This window comes from Dreissena polymorpha, chromosome 6 (genome assembly GCF_020536995.1).
Source record: "Dreissena polymorpha isolate Duluth1 chromosome 6, UMN_Dpol_1.0, whole genome shotgun sequence".
Taxonomy (NCBI): Eukaryota; Metazoa; Mollusca; class Bivalvia; order Myida; family Dreissenidae; genus Dreissena; species Dreissena polymorpha.
This window is the reverse complement of record NC_068360.1, coordinates 87,242,077-87,262,605: the sequence shown is the minus strand read 5'-3', so window position 1 is coordinate 87,262,605 and position 20,529 is coordinate 87,242,077. Positions and strand designations below refer to the sequence as shown.

Here is a 20,529-nt window from a genome sequence, read left to right as displayed (position 1 = left end):
ATTAATCTGCCGGCGTGGATTCAATCAGTTTTAACTGTGGTTCCGGTGATACACGCATCTTGTTCTAAGGTAACACACTTTACACAGCCTTGCAGGACATACACAACACATCAACTCTGGTTCCCACATTAACGGTTAAGATTGAATTATTAGTAACAATTGCCCAAGGACGGTAAAGCCAATTTCACCACAATTGCGGGAAAATTATCCAAATATGAACAACGCGATGTATTTACTCAGACAGCATGGGTCTGGATTTTGATACGAACGGAACGACTTTTCACAAATTAATGATAAGCAAATGGAAACAGATACTCATATGCATCTTAGTTGTTGTATGTGCCGTGTTTTGTGAAAAGAGGGTTTAATGCATGTGCGTAATCAGGGACAACACTTTCCGCTTTTATGGTATTTTTCGTTTACATAAAGGCTCTTATTAGCAAAAATCCATTGTAGGCGGAAAGTGTCGTCCCTGATTAGCCTGTGTGCACTTCACAGGCTAATCTGGGACGAGACTTGGCGCACATGCATCAAACCTCTTTTTCACAGAGCACGGCCCTTATAAATCAACACGAACATTACAAAATCGTTTTTCATAAGGGTTATTATACATGCCTTCCCGCACGGTAAGCATAGAAGTCTACATTTTGTATAATGAACACTTTTGCAACAGATATTGAACACATAATAATTGTAGACTTTCAAACATCAACTTGTGTTCGTTAATTTAAGGTTCAACTTTCGGTAATAAAAACTCAGTAAAAACGCACTTGTTTTCTTTTTAAGCAGTATACAAATCCAAAGCGATGCTATATATTTTAACCTTAAGGCTAGAGACAACGTGTACAACAGTTAGTGATCTTCCCTAAAATGATTACATCTTGGAGACAGTATTTCTCAAGCCGCCCCGTTGAATAAGTCTCTGTACAATACAATTTATGCAGAAACATACATTTTCAGTTTTAGATCAAGAACAATTTTGAGTTGAAATTGCACTCGTGTGGACTTTATCAAAGCGTACCCATATGATATAGCTAATATATGACCCATTGGAACATATATGACCAGCCTTTACGGGCATGCCCCGATACAACAAATATGCAGAAGTTTTATCTTTTTTTCTTTTTCATAAATGTATTGTTTGAGCATGAAAGTAAACCATGGCTCCAAGCAACTGTTATTTACTCTTTAAATGTCATTTATATTAAAGAATATAAAAAAATACATGAATCATATATTTACTTTAATTCCCTTCCATACTTTGCATGGACAGTTCCAAGCTGATGATACCCGTTTTAGTATGTTTTATGTTCAGTGTTGTTTTGTAGATATTGTCTTTTCTGATAAATTCATTTTATCTACATTATAAATTATATATCATTGCAAAACGTCACTGTGGCGTTGTGGATATGGTGTCGGCCTGGCGAACATAGTTTCAATCCAAAGTGTGGGAGCGTTCTTTATATCTTTTCAAAAGACACCAAATTCTGCTTCTACTCGGGAAACTTACTCCAGGGCTTTTCAATAAGCCTCAGGCTTTTGATGCAATTGAGCTGAAATAAAAAGGTTTAAACTTACATATATTGACTCTATCCAAGGATCTTTAAAAAAATAATTATTGAAAGATCTCTGCTCTATCTCAAAATAATTTTGGATCAAAAGTGTCTTTATGGTTTAAAAAAAAATGGGGTTTGAAAAGTTATGTAACTAATCATCTTGGTCTCATTATATATTATATTTACGTAGGAGAGGGAACGATACACGGTATTAATTTAAAAGCCGTTAATCTGAAAGGCATTTCTTGTTTGAAATGTTACTCTCAAGAGAAATCTTGGACTGTATCTTTCTAGTTAAACCTGAAATTGTGTTCAGATGAGTTTTGTACATGAAGAAATTTAGTTTATTTATATATGGGGATATACACCAACAAAATTATGTATTACGAAATTTATTGTCTAAAAGAATAAATACAAAATAATTAGATTTAACAAATTGTGATACAATCACTATTTGTGAGTATTGGTATGTATATGCTCAGAAAAAGAATCAAAGAAAAAAAATAAGTATGTAAAATTAACGTATAATTTGTCAATGGAAAGGACACATTAACTGTTAGTTATTGCAGAAAAATAGTTTGAGCAAAATAGAAAGCAAAGACTTTATAAAAAGACATTAACATAAACTGCTGTCTATAATAGTTACAAAGAACACGCTCCCCCCGCCCCCTCTAACAAAACGTGAAAAAATGTCATTAAATGTGAACCATTATGTACTAGAATGTTTAAATTGAAAAAGGGGGATAATGTTTGCAATTTCAAAGAAAACAAAATAATTACATGGAGAAATTAATATAATACAAAATTCTTGCAAATTTGACTGCCGTTTTTGTCTAGGGATGGACGGATAGACGGACGGACCATGGTCATTCCAGTATACCCCACTTGATTATGTGGGTATAATGATGGGTGTTTCTTGTTAAAACACAAAACTAAAATCTTTGGAACAATCTAAAATAATGTTCATATTAAGAAAACAACTTAAGAAATAGTTTGGCTTCACAAGGAATTGGACTCTGAACCTTTTGGTGCAAATCCTAAAGCGCTACAACCCCACCATTTAAGGCAAACGTTGTCAAATTGTTTGATAATTTTTGTCTATTGCATTTAATAATTATTTAATAACTAGATATTATTTTTAAATAATGTCTTAACCATACGTATTATTTGGCTTGTTTAAATATAATGTATAAATTCTTTTTTGAACCTCAATCTGTTCAATTGTTCTAAAATTCAGGTATCATACATCTAAATAAATTTTCAAATACCGATCTCAGATTGTCTGCAGTTTCATACGATTTTGAATGAAATCTGTCAAAGAGTTGAGATTAACATTGTACACACAAATTCCAATTTTGTATACAAATTCTAGTAGCCACATTTTTGGCGACTATCAGAAACTGACTTTCATTTTGAATGTTAACATCTAGTTCGTATAATTATTATTAAGCACATTTATTTTAGATGAAACGTGGTTTATAAAAGAAGATAATTAAATGAAACTAAATCACAGTAAATAATAATATATACATGTATACAAAACTCTATAGAAAAACTTCTAAGTGTAGAGGAAATTTAAATAAAAAAGTAGTACAACAAAAACCATATGAATTAACATTTATCACAGATAAGAAACTATACCTGGACGGACAATATGCTAACAATTGGATTACCCAATTATCAAACAAGATTGGGATTCAGATCCTGATCCTTTAATACATTACTTATTACAACACCAACATTTAAGGCAGAGGTTTTTAAACGGATATTTTAATACTTAATCTATTCAGTGAAAGAACTCCTTACAAAACAAACAATATTATTAAACATTTCTTACTTAATTATTTGTTTTAATGTAATGTAAACAAAGTTTTTTAGCATGTGACTTTTTAAAACAATTTACCAATTGATGCTATGTAAAGTTGTGAACAAGTCCTTTAAAGATCTCATTTTGGTAATAGGTCAAAAGAAGTAAACATTTGGAGCAGTCAACAACAATACATGAATTAAGTCAAAATAACAATTTAACATTTGTTAATCAGAAATCATTATGTTGATTCAATAAAATCTTTTCTTTGAGGTTTCTATGGAATTGTTCATTTAAATCAAGTATCTTCTAAACGAAATGCCAGTCTTAGCGGAAAAAGTGTCTCTGATAAGCATTTGCAGACTGCACAGGCTTACCTGGGCCGACAGTTTACGATCAACAATTAAGCCCCAATTTCCCAGAGCGATTCTCATAACGTAACGGGAAGGGGAAAATTAAATATTGTTATGAGATTTAAGCGGCTTAAACTTGAACAAAATAATTTCAAGTGTGTTCTCGATCCTTCTTTTTTTAAATAAGTCAGACAATGCGAATAATATTCGACTTGATTTTACTTCTGCCGGAACCTAACTCACCAATGAGGTCCGTTTGCGCACGTGGCTCCACCCTCTCCTCGTCTGACCGTTTACTCTCGCGGTCCATGATTAACTGAAGCGCCTCCTCTGCGTGCGCGCGCATTTTAGTCTGGAATTCCGAGATAAACGTTTCGTCGACAATGTTCAACGTTTTCAGCACGGTTTCGAGGGACATTGGTACCGTCTCAGCACCTCTGATGTCGATTTGTTTGTTGAACATACTGCAGATCAGCTTAAAGAGAACGACTGACAATTATTTTCGAACAAAACGTGCATACATCGGAAATAATTTCTACTCGGTCCCACAATTATGTCAGACCTTGTATAAAACTTGTAAGCTTGTACGAATTCTACATCACTTATTTCTATGCCTGCCGCAATTTGATCCGCGTTCTATGAAAACCGGGCTCAATGCATGTGCGCACAGTGTCATCCAAGATTAGCATGTGCAGTCCGCACAGGCTAATCAGGTACAAAACTTTCCGCATACATATACTTTTTTATATAAAGGAGGCGACTTCTAAACCAGTCTCCAATATAGGCGGAAATTATCGTCCATGATAAGCCTGTGCGGACGGCACGGAAAATACGGGATGACACTTTATGCACACGTAATAAGCCCCGTTTTCCAAGAACGAGGGTTATTTCTCCACATTGAGTGCACATCTACAGATAAATTGAGTTAAGGTCAAGATAACAAAAAGGTATAGGAGCAGTAAGGGGTTATTAATTTTGAAAAAAAAAATGTAATTGTAGAAATCACATGCTCAGAGTTTTTCCATTCCTCTCTGTTACAAATTGTCATTATTTACTGTTAATTATTCTAAAAAAATAATTATGTACTTTAAAAAAGCAGACGACAGACCGGCGTGCAGACGGGTGTGTTGTCAAAATCTCTGCAGACGATCGCTCGACATTTTACGCCGAAATCCGCGCTGGGCGCGACCCACAGGTACTTCGCGTCCTCGGTCCTTCCGGCGATCAGATGGTCGATGTAAGCCTCCACGAGAACGGAGTTTGAGTCTTGAAGCTCGTTCAGCATTTTCAGCACCGCGTCCACAATACAGGACCGGTCTTCAATGCTGAAAACCGAGGCGTCCGAGCTTCCCATCTGTGTTCGTTTGGACGGTCTTATGAAAATCTGTAGGTAGTAGACTTGAAGGTAATCGAATATGATGATAATGTGGCAAAATGATATATTTTAAGGGACAATACATTTCCATTGAAAAAAATCTCAACTTATTTTCCATGGAATTAAACACTGCTCTGTGAAAAAAATGCGCATATACTTTTATATTAACAGTCCAACACTGCTTTTTTTGTTATTCCATTATCGAATCTAATGTCGATATATTGATTATTTACAATAGATGCATATATATATACTTCAAGTGCATTCTGAAAAAAAATAAATAGATTCACTGCGAAACTCATACGATAAGAAACAACATTTACCCTTTTGCGGTTGTTATTGGACAACTCTTGCAGGAATTTTGAGACTTCTTTCGCCACAAAATCCGGACTGGTGTTCCTTTCGTACTCGTGGACGACGGCATTGGCGGGCACAGCAACCAGACTGTGTTTCGGTTTGTAACAGAACGCGAGCGTTTCGGGCGTTGCTATGCCAACGGAATACAGGACACTTCGTGACCAGAGCCGGTCATTGATGACGTCACGGAGGTCATACGAACTGCTCATTGGACAATCCAAATTTGCCTAAAAATATGTTATTGTCGATAACCGACACTAAATATGCATACGTTTTTTTTATGTTTTTAACTGTAATTTTGCTTCAAACTTAAAGCAAGAATCGTTGCACTGACTTTGTTCATAATAATTTTAGTGTACAATGAATTGACCACTCTGTAAAGAAATACCATTGAACACTGTTAAAATATGTGGCGTTAAACCCTATATGTATCGCGAAAAAGGAATATAATTAAATAGATCGAATACCAATTACCATGCATGACAAGCATTTAAGCGATGTAAAACATTGTTACTGGCAAGATTTGGTGGGAAAACGGTGCTTAATGCATGTGTGTTAGGTGTTATCCAAGATAAGCCAGTGAAGTCCACACAAGATAATCAGGACAGACATATTCCGCTTTTATGGAAATTTTTGTTTACAGAAACTTTCATCTAAATGAAAATCCACTCTACGGGGAAGGTATCGTCACTGATTAGCCTGAGACGACTACACGAACCAATCTGGGGCGACACTTGACTTACGCACATTAATTGAGCTCATTTTTTCCAGAACGCGACTCATATATTTGGATTACCCTGCTTGGCTTGCAGAGTCCGTTACCTTAAGAAACCAAAAAATGCTGGTGGCTACATTACCTCAATAGTATGTCCGCCGTTTCTCTGTCCGCCAGTGGCCGCATGAGTAAAATAATTCACCAGATACGTCACTTGCCTCGGCGGCTCGAATTCGTCAAGGTAAGTTGCGCCGCCTGCGTAAAACGTGACGGCCTTGTGCACGTACAGGGTGTAAAGGCCCCGATGTATACTAGAGGGGACCTTGGAGAGCCACGACGACGACAGGATCATGTAAAATGTGCCCGGCGCCTGACGCCCGCCTTGGGTGCGGTTAAAAAATATGTATGGGTTATTGTAACTCTTTCTAATTTCAACAATAATTATTACTTATTTGAATTTAAGGTTATAAAATATAGACTTACGTGAACATTCACGTGTACACGGCAATAACAAAGTGCCAATTGGCGATACAAATCTATCGCGCATGAATTAAATAACCAAGCATATACCCTCAATCATGTACATATACATACATATCAATATGAATTATTACCCTTAGCAACGTGTGTCAAATAAAATCTTCGCATACCTCACTATTCAGTATAGATCCATAGAGGTTAGACAAAGCGCGTTACCTTCCATGCATATCGACGTGGTATTCCCGGCCCGGTGTAGCACGGCCACCACCGCCTTCTCTCTGGGCGCGTCCTTGGCGGCCCGAGGGGCGCGGGTGCGATCCACGGTCTCGGGATACCCAAGCTCGAACAGATGGTATTGCAACTCGTGGTACTGGCTCGCGATGTCCGCGTCCTCACCGGGAATCTTTCAAATAGGTTGATTGTATGTTACTAATGGGAAACCTATTTCGAAACATAATACTTTCTGGTCGCCCTCACCCCTCCAAAATAACCACAACAAGAAAACACACACGCACACGCGCACGCACACACACACACACCAAACAACAACAGCATAGCAGCAAACAAATTAAACAAAAATGGGTGCTACATACCGCATTAGTCCACGTGGACACTGGTCCCAAATTTGCGTCCTGCTTCCATCCGACATTCGTGCTCGTCTTTGTAGCAATTTTAACGTCTTTCAAGTGGTCGACGTCGGTGTCATTTCCGGTGTTCACACTCGCTACGATGTCCATTGCTATATTTGATTGTCGGTCACGATTCGTGTATGCGGTTTCAGTAAAAATTGTTTGCTCTGAAAAAAAAGACAGATCGAGCTAGAGTTATTTATCGCGTTAACATTATAAGAGTCGCGTTACAGCAACTAAAATGCGATTATCCTTTTAGCAAACGCTGAATTGTGAAGAACAAGAAGAAGTTTGTGAAATTGAAAAAGCGCATCGAATAAAGTCGCGTGACTAAAATAAATGTAAAAAACTAGTCAAAGTCTTGCAATACAAGGGCTGTGAACTTAAATCGTGCTATTACACTATAACATAAAAATCTTGATTCGCTGTTTGACTCGATTATAGCGATAGAATCCGGTGAACGGATGATGTCCGAACGGTTACAGGGAACGACGTAGTTATTCGTGACGATACATTAATAATCAATGACACAGTTTAGAAATACAACGACACTACACGATCAATTGTATCTGTCGGTAAAAGGTGATCAGGTGATGCATTTCAACATGGTTTTCCGAATAAAGAACCTAGCAACAAAATAAACCTAAAGTGTGAGTTGGATACCGACCACGTTAATGATGACATTGAAGCAGAAGAAGCAACACCGAGCAGAAACCTCCCATTCGAAAACACTACACTAGGGCGAAGACGTACATGTTTCCTCACGAATTTGTCATAGCCTAGGAATACGGCATATTGTAAATAGTAATAAAATACAGTTAAGTGTTAGTTCTGTTAGCTGGAATATTGCTTGTGTTAGTTAGCACGCAAATAAAGCAAAATTTAAATTAGTTTGTATGTCCTTTGATATAGTGAATTTATGTGAAACATGGATTGAATAGGGTTAATTGCTGAAAATAATTAAAACTATGTATGAACATTTTAAATCTTGTGTTAAGTCGTGTACACCATATTTAGAAAACATAAGTTATGCTGCCCGTCTATGACAAATGAAGGTAATAGTTCTACAATTTTCCTTTCACTATTTGTATAAGATTTGGAACTTTTTTTTTACAAAACAGCACATTGTCAGGCTTAAATATAGACGAAATAACATTAATTGTATGGTTATTCGGGGATGATATGGCAATATCAGGTAAATCATCAAAAGAAGTACGGAACCACTTAGATAAAATGTATCTGTATTGTTATTCCTCGGAGCTTAATGTTAACACTTCAACAATAAAAGTAATGATTTTTTTTGCAATAGGGATAACATTTGACAAGACGAAAATAGACATATAGTGGTCAAAATATAGAATTCGTCGACAATTTAAATTATCTTGGCACGGTTTTTAATTACACTGTTAGTTTCACTTTCTATCAAAAACATTTAGTTGGAAAAGCCCTTAAGGCTATTAATATTTTACTATATAAATGTTGAACAATATGATCTTCAGATGCAATAATATTGCCAGTTGTTTGATTATTTTGTTGGGTCTATTTGTTGCTATGCCTCTGAAATATGCGGTTTCAATAAACCAAAGAGATCGAACGCATTCATTTACAATTTGCAAAAGACTGTTAAACGTAAAAATGAGCATTTGCAATGCTACAAAATATGGTGGAATGGGCAGATATCCATTGTATTTAAAACGATATGAACAAATGAGTAAGTATTGGTTTAAAATTATGAACCGTACAAATATTATTATACAAACGATGTACATCCCAAAGACTTAATGATAGTTATAAAGGATGCACAAATTGTCTGTGAATCTTTAAACAATAATTCAACGATTACGGATTTTTTTTAAACAGCGAATATAACTAAAAGTCACGCTTTTGTATGCGAATTTAAGTGCAGAATTATTGACACATTTAAACAGGAAAGGTTTTGTAATATTATTAGAAGTTCTACTCTAGATATGTATTGGATATTTAAAACTCTTCTTGAATATGCATACTACTTAGATTTATTGCCAAATAGTCAACGTTTATATTTTTACAATTAAGGGCTTCTGTCCATCTCTTGAGAATTTAGACCGGAAGATACGCACGCAAAAATATCCCTCATGAAGAACTTAATTGCCGTTGTTGTAACCAACGGGATCAAGAGGACGAACTCGATATCATTCGTGTTTGCTTATTTTTCCGGTAACTACGGCAACAATACATTACACGTTTTTATTACACCAATCTATATGTTCTTAATTTTCTTAGTTTATTAACATCAACCTGTAAAGTTGCAAAATGTATTTTATGTAAATATAAAAAGAAAGCTATTACCATACGAAATATTATTACAAATACCACTTATTGAACTTTATAGTTTTCTGTACTTCCCTTCAAAGTAGTTTATTAATCACTTTTCAGTCATTCATATAATATGAATTATTTAATTTCTGTATGTCTTCTTTTTGCATGTTTTGTCAAACTTATATATTTAGGGAATGAAATGTAATAGTTTTTCCTTACTGCCTGTAAAAATTATTATGGCTCATCTTTTTAACAAAATTGCTGTTCTCTGCACTTATTTTGTTTCAAAATTCATTAAATATACACACGCAATACAAACACACACTACTTCTTTTAGTAACTTTTGTATGAGGAGTTTCCTATGCAAATCTACGAGCCCATAACGTTTTAGGGGCCGACATACGCGTACATTAAGGTCCATCGCCATGCAGCTTCCCGATTCGAAGATAGTATGATCCGCGTCTTGCAAAAATAGGTCTTATGGCATAAACGGCAATCGCGCAGTCTGTTCAGGCAGTCCGCTACAGCCTAAAATGTCAATCAAGATTTCCTGATCTAATTAGCGGAGAGGGCAGCTCCTCATTAGACTGCGCATACGGCATAAGACCCATTTTCGCATGACACGCGTCGTTAAATGTACATAATAATTATAATAATAATAATAATAATAATAATAATAATAATAATAATAATAATAATAATAATAATAGTAAAAATAATAATTATAATAATAATATGATTGTCTAGCACCCGATTTATTTTCGCAAACAAGCTTTACCGGTAAAATTGAAACACAAAGTACAGGATTTTAAAACTAAAACAATACACTTAGAGCGGGTGTACCTATTTCCGAACACTTAAGCCACTTTAATGATGTTCGGAATTACGATCACTTTCAATCAAAGGGAGACAATAATCAACTAGATATGTGCATATGATATTCTTTAGTCCAATATAGAATTATATAATGGTCCAACCAAAAAGAAATTATTTACAAAGCATGCGGACATCCAACTGTTCCTTATTCCGAACATATGTTCGTAATTCCGAACCGAAGTGTTCGTAATCCCGAACATGATGACCTTTTTAAAATAAAAATCCCGATGATTCCATTTAATTGACACAGTTTGAAAAATACCAACTTAGAAACAAGTTCTGTAATAAAAACGATAACATGTAAGTTCGATAAATGACAAGGTCGTTATAAAAGTAATACAGAGCAATAGATCTGGAGGTTTCGGTAAATTGATATTTTTAAAACGTCAACGAAACAAGGATATTAATACGCATTCAGATACTTTACAGTTAGTCACGCCCTTTGTCCAGACATATTCAACTCTTTTACCTTTTTACCGAACTTTTCATTTACCAAACTCACTGTCAATTAGTGAAAATGCAAAGAACACTGTAATCCATTACCACAATAGGATTTTTGTTTTTTATTCAAATTACACAAATAAACATTACATTTAAAAAGTAAATTGTGGGACTGACGGATATAATTACATACGAATATTTTGGCGAAAATCAACCAGTCTCTATTCAAACCAGGCAGCGTTAATGTCAGAAGTCGCGTTGATGTCATTCACAAGTGTGAAACATAATTTTAGTGATGTTACGTTTATAATTTCGGTAACTTGAAACGAATGAATGTATCATTTTAAGTCCCCAATATGTAATGCTTAATGGCATGAGCATTAAATACATATTAGCTATTTAAATACAAACATCAGTTAATTTGATACTCAATGAATGTGATTTCGTTCAAAAGAATTATTTTATGTCTATTTTACTCATTTCATATTTCAAATATAGATTCTATCTTGCAAAACGCAGTGTTGCAAAACGCACACTTTTATTTCTTCAAACCTAATACAGCCGGGATTCGATCATAAATTTCGTAAAATTATGTACAAAAGCATGAAACTGTATTCACCCGGTATTCGATAATAAATCTTGTGACTACATGTTTTAAAAATTATGTGCTCGTTTCGTTGTAGTGCTTCGTTGCACCCAACTTTGGTCCATGTGAATTACCATGTCGCTAATGTAGACTAACCACAATAGTTATATCATCCCGATAAGTTAATGTGTTTTGCGACTCAATGCGTAAACATCATAACCAGACAGATCGTTTTAAAGCCCCATTAACACTTAACATCAACGAATATTTCGTTTATTATTTCGTAAAATAAAGTTAACCCATACAAAATCAGTGTTCCGTATAAAATAGCAATAATTTCAACGCTAGATGTGGTCTGGTAACAATGTGTCTTGTTAAATCTATGTTACCATACAACATCTAGCTTTCATTCTGGTTATTGTGCATTTAGTAAATACGCAATGCTCTGGTCTAAGGCTATTTCTTGTTTCGCACAAAAGGTTAAAATACTTCTTGAGGCATCCATGCTTGTTTTTGAACACCAAAGAAGATGGTTTAATATATCCTCGCGTAAAATATGGTTATATTCACGTTCGTCGTTGTAAAATATTTCTTATTGCGCTCTCACAATATGGTACAGGCCTAAATGCACACATTTGGATTGTCCAGTGATTTCCCGTTTCATAAGTCCAGCTTGGAAACCCATTGTACATAGAAAAAGATATAAGGCCAATCATTTACACTAACATACTCAGTCAATTTTGGAAAAAGTTTTTTAGTAAATAAAGAGGAAAAAGTAGGTAATATGTTTTAGAGGATTGACAAAGAGACATTCTTCCACTTCTTACAACCTCGGCAGTTTGATCAATCATACAGGGGTCGTATGACTGCCTCTTCTCTCCAACTTGACGGCTCATTACTGCAAATGAAAAACAAAACCAATTATTATAAGTCATCGGACATGCAACATAAAAAAGGATCAAATTTAGTCAATCGTTCGGTATTTGGATCAGTCCTTGAATGTGGTATGTAATTCCGAACACTATCAATTCCTCCTTTACACAACCCTACATCTTGATCATGATGGTCACACATGATCAGAACATGTTTCTAGATTATTATCTTTCATAGAACGCTACTGAAACGAAATTATGTGTTTTGATATAATCTCAGAAAATAAGTGTAAAAAAATGGCGATCAAATAATTTCACTTACCGAAAGGCTGTGTATATCGGCAAATGTATTTTTCAGCAAAACTGGCTGCACCTCAAAATTGCACCGAAAAGAAAGTGAAAGGAAGTGATGTCAAACTAATTACGTTAGATTCCTGATATCTTTTACGGCACGTGATTGGATAAGAAATTTATATTGTGTTTGGAATCAGGAACATGGTCGGATTATGAAGCACCCACTCTACCTCGAAATAATAATTATATCCTGTTATCGCACGTTGCCGTTTTGTGTATAAGCCGGTGACGCACTTATGTTTAAGATATTATCCGTTGTTGTTCAGGTTACGGAACTATTTTTAAAGATTTATTTTTCTTGTTTCAGTTTACAAATCCATTTAGTGATTCGCGCACAATATCCGATCGTATATCTTACCAAAGCAGTGAAGCAGTGAATCGTTGCTCAACTGTAAACATAATGGTCGCTTCAAATTTATTGGATGCAGTCGTTCGTATCCACTTACATATAATTAATGTGCAAATTACCAACTCGTCAGCGGCTGACGCAAGGTATAATATTTGTGTCATGGGTACAAGTTCAGTCTGGTTCAATTACCGGCAATAAACTATAATGTGTTAAATAATACGTCTCTTCTGCGGATGCGGTTAAAATTCACATTTTTACAGTAAGTGCTGAGTGACTAACATATGTTTTTCACACGACATCAGTATTAACCTTGCTTCGTGGCCACTCGTGTATTCTCGCTTTGAACTCAGAGCTAGTTTTCACGTGACATCAATATTAACCGTGACTCGTAGCCATTCGTGTATTCTCGCTTTAAACTCAGTGCTAGTTTTCACGTGACATCAATATTAACCGTGACTCGTAGCCATTCGTGTATTCTCGCTTTGAACTCAGTGCTAGATTTCACGTGACATCAATATTGACCGTGACTGGTAGCCTGTCGTGTATTCTCGCTCCGAACTCAGTGTCAGTGCTAATGCGATTGACCACTACCTCAGTTCTCACAAGTGCACAATTTGTTTGCAGGTGTAGCATGGCCACTCCCCGAGCGTCTACAAAGGCAACAAAAGGACAAGCGGGTCGCCGTGGTATAATGTATATGGTGTCCGCCTTGCGACCGGGAGGTCACGGGTTCGATCCCCACCGTGGGAGCATTCCTTAAATCTCTCCAAAGACACCAAGTACTGGTTTTAGTATAGGAAACGGACTCGAGAGCGTTTATATAAGTCTTAGGCTTTCGATGCAATCGAGCTAAAATAAATAGGTTTAAAATAAACTAACGGGTCCGTCTGAACAAGAGCTGTACTTGGCATGTTAATGGCGCATCAGCGGAGGCGTCTCTAGTTTTTGGAAGAGAAGGGCAAATAGTATCCATCATTACCCGACACTTGTTTCATGCAAAACAAAATGCAAATGAAAAGTTCTTTTTAAAAGGCCAAATACCATTTACTCATCGCATCACTCAATGAAACTTTGTTTTAATTGTTCAACATTAATAAATAGACAATGTTAAGAACTTAAATTATAAGCATTTTACTCAATAAAAACTACGTTATTACAACTGTTATTGTTCAATGATGAATGTAGGTTTCTATTGTTGTAGTGTTGTAAGTTTTACGAACACGTTATACACCGTATATATGTTTATTTTAATATATGTAAGTGGTGTCCGCTCAACATGTGCCCAGGCAAGATATCGCAGTTTTAAACAACCGGATACGCTCGTTTGTATCCATCCGCCCTTTATGTTCTGGTTTACAGACACGACCTACTTATGTAAATTGCTGTATCGATTAAATAACTTACACGCACAAACCGTAACCAATAATAAATGAGAATGTTGAACGAGCTTCGAAGCATGTAAATACGCACTAGAATACTTATTGAGTTACACAACACCTTACAATGTGTTCACTACGGGTACTATTAAAACAGAGATTTTGAAGACTGGTTTCCGCAAATTACGTAAATATAAATCAAGATTATTTTGGTTGTCTGAGCCTAAAAGGCGAATTTTCCCAGGCTGTGTTCATACTGTCCAATTGTATGTTGTTTTCGAATTGCTTATTGATATGTTCTGCTTTGATATTTTTTCCCTGGCGTACATCGTTTAACTATTAAATTTAACACTTTCAAGTCTCGATTAAGGTGAAAATGGCCACATTTAGAATGATGAATTAAATTAAACGTTTACACGTCGCGTGCACTTTTACTTTTGTATATCATAAAAGAAGACAAAACTGTGGTATTACATTTGGGTAGGTTTCTCTTTTACAGTTGTTCTATGAATAGAGAATATTGACTAACTACAGTTAGTTTACATGACTCACAAAAGCGGGTTTGGTATACATGACATATGCACGCGTATTCAGAAAGCAAATTATTATGTGCCCATTCTGAGATAAGGGGGTATATTGTTTTGCACATGTCGGTCCGTCGGTCTGTCGGTCTGTCGGTCTGTCGGTCGGTCGGTCCGTCCACCAAATGCTGTCCGAATGATCACTCGAATACGCTTAGGTCTATGATCATGGAACTTCATAGGTACATTGATCATGCAGGCAGATGACTCCTATTTATTTCCAGGTCACTATGTCAAAGGTCAAGGTGGTGGTGGTGGGGGCATATGTCTCCGACCGCGGAACACTTGTTAAGAAAGAACAACAACAATTTCAATGCACGCGAAGGCGGGACATATATTCCACACCCAGCACTAATTTTAAATAAATAGTATCGTGATTTTAATTCACATGTTGGTATATTTCGATTATTGGCCATCGTATTTACTCCAAAAAAGTGCAGCAATAAAAGAGAATTAGGATAAACGTTACCTGAAGTAATGGGATATTTTAGCTCTGATAACCATGTCTTGAAAGGTCGCTGTTTATATTTGCTGACTTTGCAAACATGGTGGTCTTAGTTTCTTTAAGTAAGTTGTAAAACATAGAGCACGTGGTAAGGGAACGTTGCAACTTTTCTTACGTTTTAAAACGTCTTTCAAGAGCCCAGTGTAAACGGTGTTGCGAAGAAAAATATGTTCACCACTTTAAATATAATTTAAAACTCTATATGTATATGTAATACAACATACTTGACTCGAATTTGTTCTCAAACGTAAGATAGTAAACAATACATATCACACGTTAATAGTTTTCTAAAAGAAACTCTATGCCACCACAGAAATTGTATATATACTTTTACATGCTAAATGAGGCGGTGCCAACTTGTTGTTTCCCAATTATTTGTTCTGTTTTAGTGAATGTCGATGTTCACACTGTCAGTGAACGCTGGTATAGAAGTGAGAATGGCAACTAAGGCGAGTTAATAGTACACTGACTAGCGAAACCGTTGTGATAAAAACATACTTTTCACAACCACCTTTGCTTCATATACAGATTGTCTTTAGATTATCACGCGAATTGGAGATCGAAAAAGGACCATCAACATTATGTTAAAAAGAGAACATAAAGGCAATACAGCAAAGAAATACAGAACATAAATAAACAATTACATCGTGTAAGTTTTTGCAATTATAAACTTAATGACAATATTGTGGTGCATTGCGGACAAGTGTTGAAGAAATTATGCTCTGCGACCAGAGTAAATAAGAATAGTAAACCGATTGTAGAGTAATGTTGCTTTTCAATGGAGCTAACTTTTAAATTTATTTAATAAGCTACAATGTTCTTTAGTATGTTACCATAAACATAATGTGTTGAGAATAAATAATTCATACACGTATACACCATGATTGTCGAACACGCGACATTCGATATTGCATATTATGTGGGTATATTACGCTTCAAAAACGTTCTTTAACTGATAGAAATGAAAGTATTTTATTTTAATATGATAAAAATCCACTCCGTAATATAACTTTGGTAACAAAGTTTTATTACTACACACTATATCTGTTCAAAGATCAAAATCATTTTGGAGACTATATATCGGAAAGTTTAATGAACAATGTACATATGTACATTTTATATCGTTTCAAGACGCAAAATAACTGTGCCGAAAATTGCCTACTTTGCAACTTTTTCGAGAAATGCAATTTCAAGCCTGGGTCCCATCAGATTATATTTTATTACGTGCGGTATAGCACTGGGAACGCATATAGTGCCGATGAATGGCGTCTACGTATTCCACGCATCATTTGCGTGTTAGACCTATTCGCACGATGCAAAATATGCGTATCTATGCGTAAATGACGAGGCGATGTGTGTATTTCTCACATAGCCCTCTTCACTCGACACACATGTAAGTGCATCGTCTGCATGTTTGCGACAAAGTATTGGTGAAAAATACGTCAGTGACGCAGAATATAAGTCAAATTGGTTTGCGTTTTCTGGCTTTTTTCCTATATGCCCACGGTGAAGTCCTTTTCATCAAACATTTTTTTTAATCCTTAGGACCATGGATGCGAGCTCGTTTTAACAAGTATAAGTACAGGCCGACATGCTTCATTACAGTACGTATTGTAAAAGTGAACTACCGACGCGACAAGTAGAGTACAGACTAGCATTTTATATTGAAGATTTCCATGACATGCACTTTAAGCATTCGCTATTTTTAAACGCATTCACAAGGCAGGCAGTAAAGCAGACAAACCGGTTTATCAGTAATACAAAGAACATACATACACTTTGAAAGATCATTTGTTTTTAAAGTACAAACTAAGTAAATCAAAATGACATTAAATTCTATACGCGCTAACTCAAAATATTTACCTTAGAATAGGCAAACCAGTTTTGACAGCTGTGCAGACAACCATTTTGGGCTCAAATAGTATGACCTACTTTCAAAGCCGGGAACCATCAACACAAAAAGTAGAGCACAAAAATGGCTTATTTTCTTATTGCTTACAAATATACCTTCAAGTTGATACCAAAACTAACCATTTGTAATGTATTTTACAAATCCTAGGCAGCATGCACAAAACAATGTGTGCTAAGTTTCAAACTGGCTGCATGTAACCCTTAAAGCAGGAGTTCCGGTTTGGGGTTATGTGACCTTTAATTGATATGGGAGGTAACTAATGTAATACATTTGCTTGACATTTTTAAGTTTGCTATTTCTGAATAAAGGGAGGAAACCTCTGTGGTTCGAGCTCGGGAGAATATTTTGTACATCATACAACTGATTCAAACAGGCTTAACCTGAATTAAACCTTTATTATAGTGATTGAAGTTGTGTCGTTTCCACGAATGTGTAAATAACATTATGTTATTTTGATTTACTATGTCGTTGATATTCGTTAGTTATCGCGTTCTCACGCATTATTATATATATTCTACATCTAGTTATAATTCAAAATGACTATGTTAGTCAGTACCACGGTCGGTTATGTCGTTAAACCAGCTAAATTATTCGTTAACGCGAGTCGGTAACCGCGTTATCAGAACAGAATAAAACGTTGGCACGAGGAAATTGTGTATAAGCACTTTATATAAGTAACTTGTATGTTCATTGTAGAGTTGTTCCTGTCATTCTAGGGCCTGTCAGTTTTGAATAATGAAATACATTTAATGATAAACATCTTTACTTGTTATTCCCTGCCTTTATGCCGGACACTTTGCGATAAGGCAATCGGAACACGACGATTAATCTACCATCAGCCAATTGTATAGTAAGGTAGCGCACCCCTAATGGGCACATATCCAAATATAATTTCATTAATTATTTTCCTAATCAGCATAATTTCACTGAACTACATGCAAAATTGTAGGTAGGCTTTCCATGTTTTTTTTTAAAATATACCGATTTTTTCAAAACCACCCTCACGCTCGGCTTTTGTCCAGTTTATTTTCACCCCTGGGTTATATAAAAATTCCATAATTCATTCAAATTTCCAAATTTGGGCATGCAGTTGGTAGTGTTTTATCCAGGCCGTTTTAGCGTGGGGCGGCGCCACGCCGCTTTTTTGAAGCGCCTCGTTGCCCTTTTCAAAGCAAATCAGCGCCACGCTGCCCTTTTCAAAGGCCGCTGCCCTTTTCAAAGGCCGCCGCCCTGTTTTCCGCCGTGCGCGACCTTATTGATAACATCTTAATTGCCTCTTAACCAAGCTTCTAAGCCGACAATTATCAGCGAAAATTCGCGCGGTTGTGAATTCGTCATGCGTGAATATCCATGTGTCAATATCAATCGATAATTTCAGTGGCTTTGTAACACTTATCGGTCCGGATACAATCGTGAACAGTTATTTAGGAGACTTGATGAAAACCTCGATGTTATTCACGTGGAATTTGTGCATTTCATGCATAATTCAGTTATATCAAAACATTTATTTTTACGCGTAATTAAATTAAAAAAAAACACCAGTTGTATCTGTAAATATTGATTTGATTTCAATTTAATGCAAACAGTTTTAAGTTAATAAAAAATAATTTACAGGGCTTGCACTAAGCGGCGTACGGCCGTATATTACGCCCGATAATATATGTATCTCGGAAAAAGCAACTTTTTGGAAAACCCTACTTATCTGCTGGTACAAATAAACATGACCCATTTATAATCCTTTCAAAATCACACACCGTATCAACCTCTATTATTTAAAGGAAGCTATCATTGGTTGATATAATGGATCAGCGTTGTTTGTACCGGCGTGATTAGTGGGTTTTTCTAAACTCGTGCTTTTGCGGGATCAGTCTATTGTTTCTATACCAGAGGGGGTAATCACGTGATGATCTAAAGGAAGTCAAGATGGCGACGTCCGTGCCGAAACAGGTATTTTTCGCAGTTTTATACCCTTTACTTTTATATAATTATTTGATGCCGCTAACTTTCCAGCCATATCAGCAAGTAAGTGATTAGCGTTTATTTCGTAGTAAAATTCGCTCGATATCTCGACTTTACCCTCCGCAAAATTTCTTAGCGGGAGCCTTTTGTCATATAATTTGTGATCTTTGCTGGGTTTCACATTCGCATTCAAACACAGACATATTTGTATTTAAAATTCGTATGCGAGTATTCTTTTAATGTTTCTTTCTGTGTTTTGTAAAAAAAAGATGTGTACGAATCGTTTTTTAGTAGTAAGAACTTAAAAGGTTTTACGATCTAAATGGGTCCCGCTTTTGAGATGATCACAAAGGGATCCCGGTTTTATCCGAAAAAACGTTCTCTCGTTGAATGCTTTTCTGGTGTAAAATTAAACGTGATAGAAGTATTTTGACTAGATACATGTTAACTAGGACGAAACTAGAAGATCAAAACCAAATATAACTTTTGAATGCCTCTCCCATTCATATACACAATTACGCATGCCTTTCAGCTTTGTTTATCCTTTTTACAGGAAAACGTGTGGCCGATCAAATTGCTTCCTCAAGAATCATAACTCCATGGGATGTAAGTATGAATTAGTTACAATTATTCTTGTCTGTAATTTATAAAGCACCATTACAAATACACGCTTTATTGTACACAAATACAGTTTATTCTATGCATGCATTATATTTTCATATAAATTGCATTATTCGATGCACGGCGTTACCTTATAAACATTTTACTTAATTAATCATCGGAAACCTACACAATATTCCAATTAATGATGCCTAAATAGCTGATACTATTTATTGAGTTCTTCAGAATTTAATGTAAAGACTGAATATTAAAAAGGTAATACTTATATGTTCATTAGGAACAGTCTTAGTCTATAACTTTTACGAAAAGCTCTTGATACGAATAGATTTTACACAGAGCAGTATTTTTACTAGCGTGTATACTGCAGTGGCTTCATTTGGAAGGGCATTAATAAAGTATGTTATATATGAATGTCGCCTTTAGCGATAGTAAATTTACCAATAAATGCTTTCTGGTCATGTATACATTGCAACAAAACGATATGTTGTTTATTCAAATTAAAGCATTGCATGGACATACAGTAACTT

General features: G+C 35.6%; 1 protein-coding gene across 1 annotated transcript in view; it reads right to left on the bottom strand.

Annotated features, from left to right (window-relative positions):
• LOC127835874 (carnosine synthase 1-like) overlaps positions 1-7,380 on the bottom strand; it is a 50,482-nt gene extending 43,102 nt beyond the window's left edge. Inside the window, exons 1-2 of the mRNA XM_052362299.1 lie at positions 7,237-7,380; positions 6,860-7,046 (exon numbers count right to left, since the gene is read on the bottom strand). Of these exons, the coding sequence (XP_052218259.1) occupies positions 6,860-7,046; positions 7,237-7,380 (331 nt within the window). The remainder of the gene's footprint in view (positions 1-6,859; positions 7,047-7,236) is intronic.
• Positions 7,381-20,529: the final 13,149 nt, after the last annotated feature.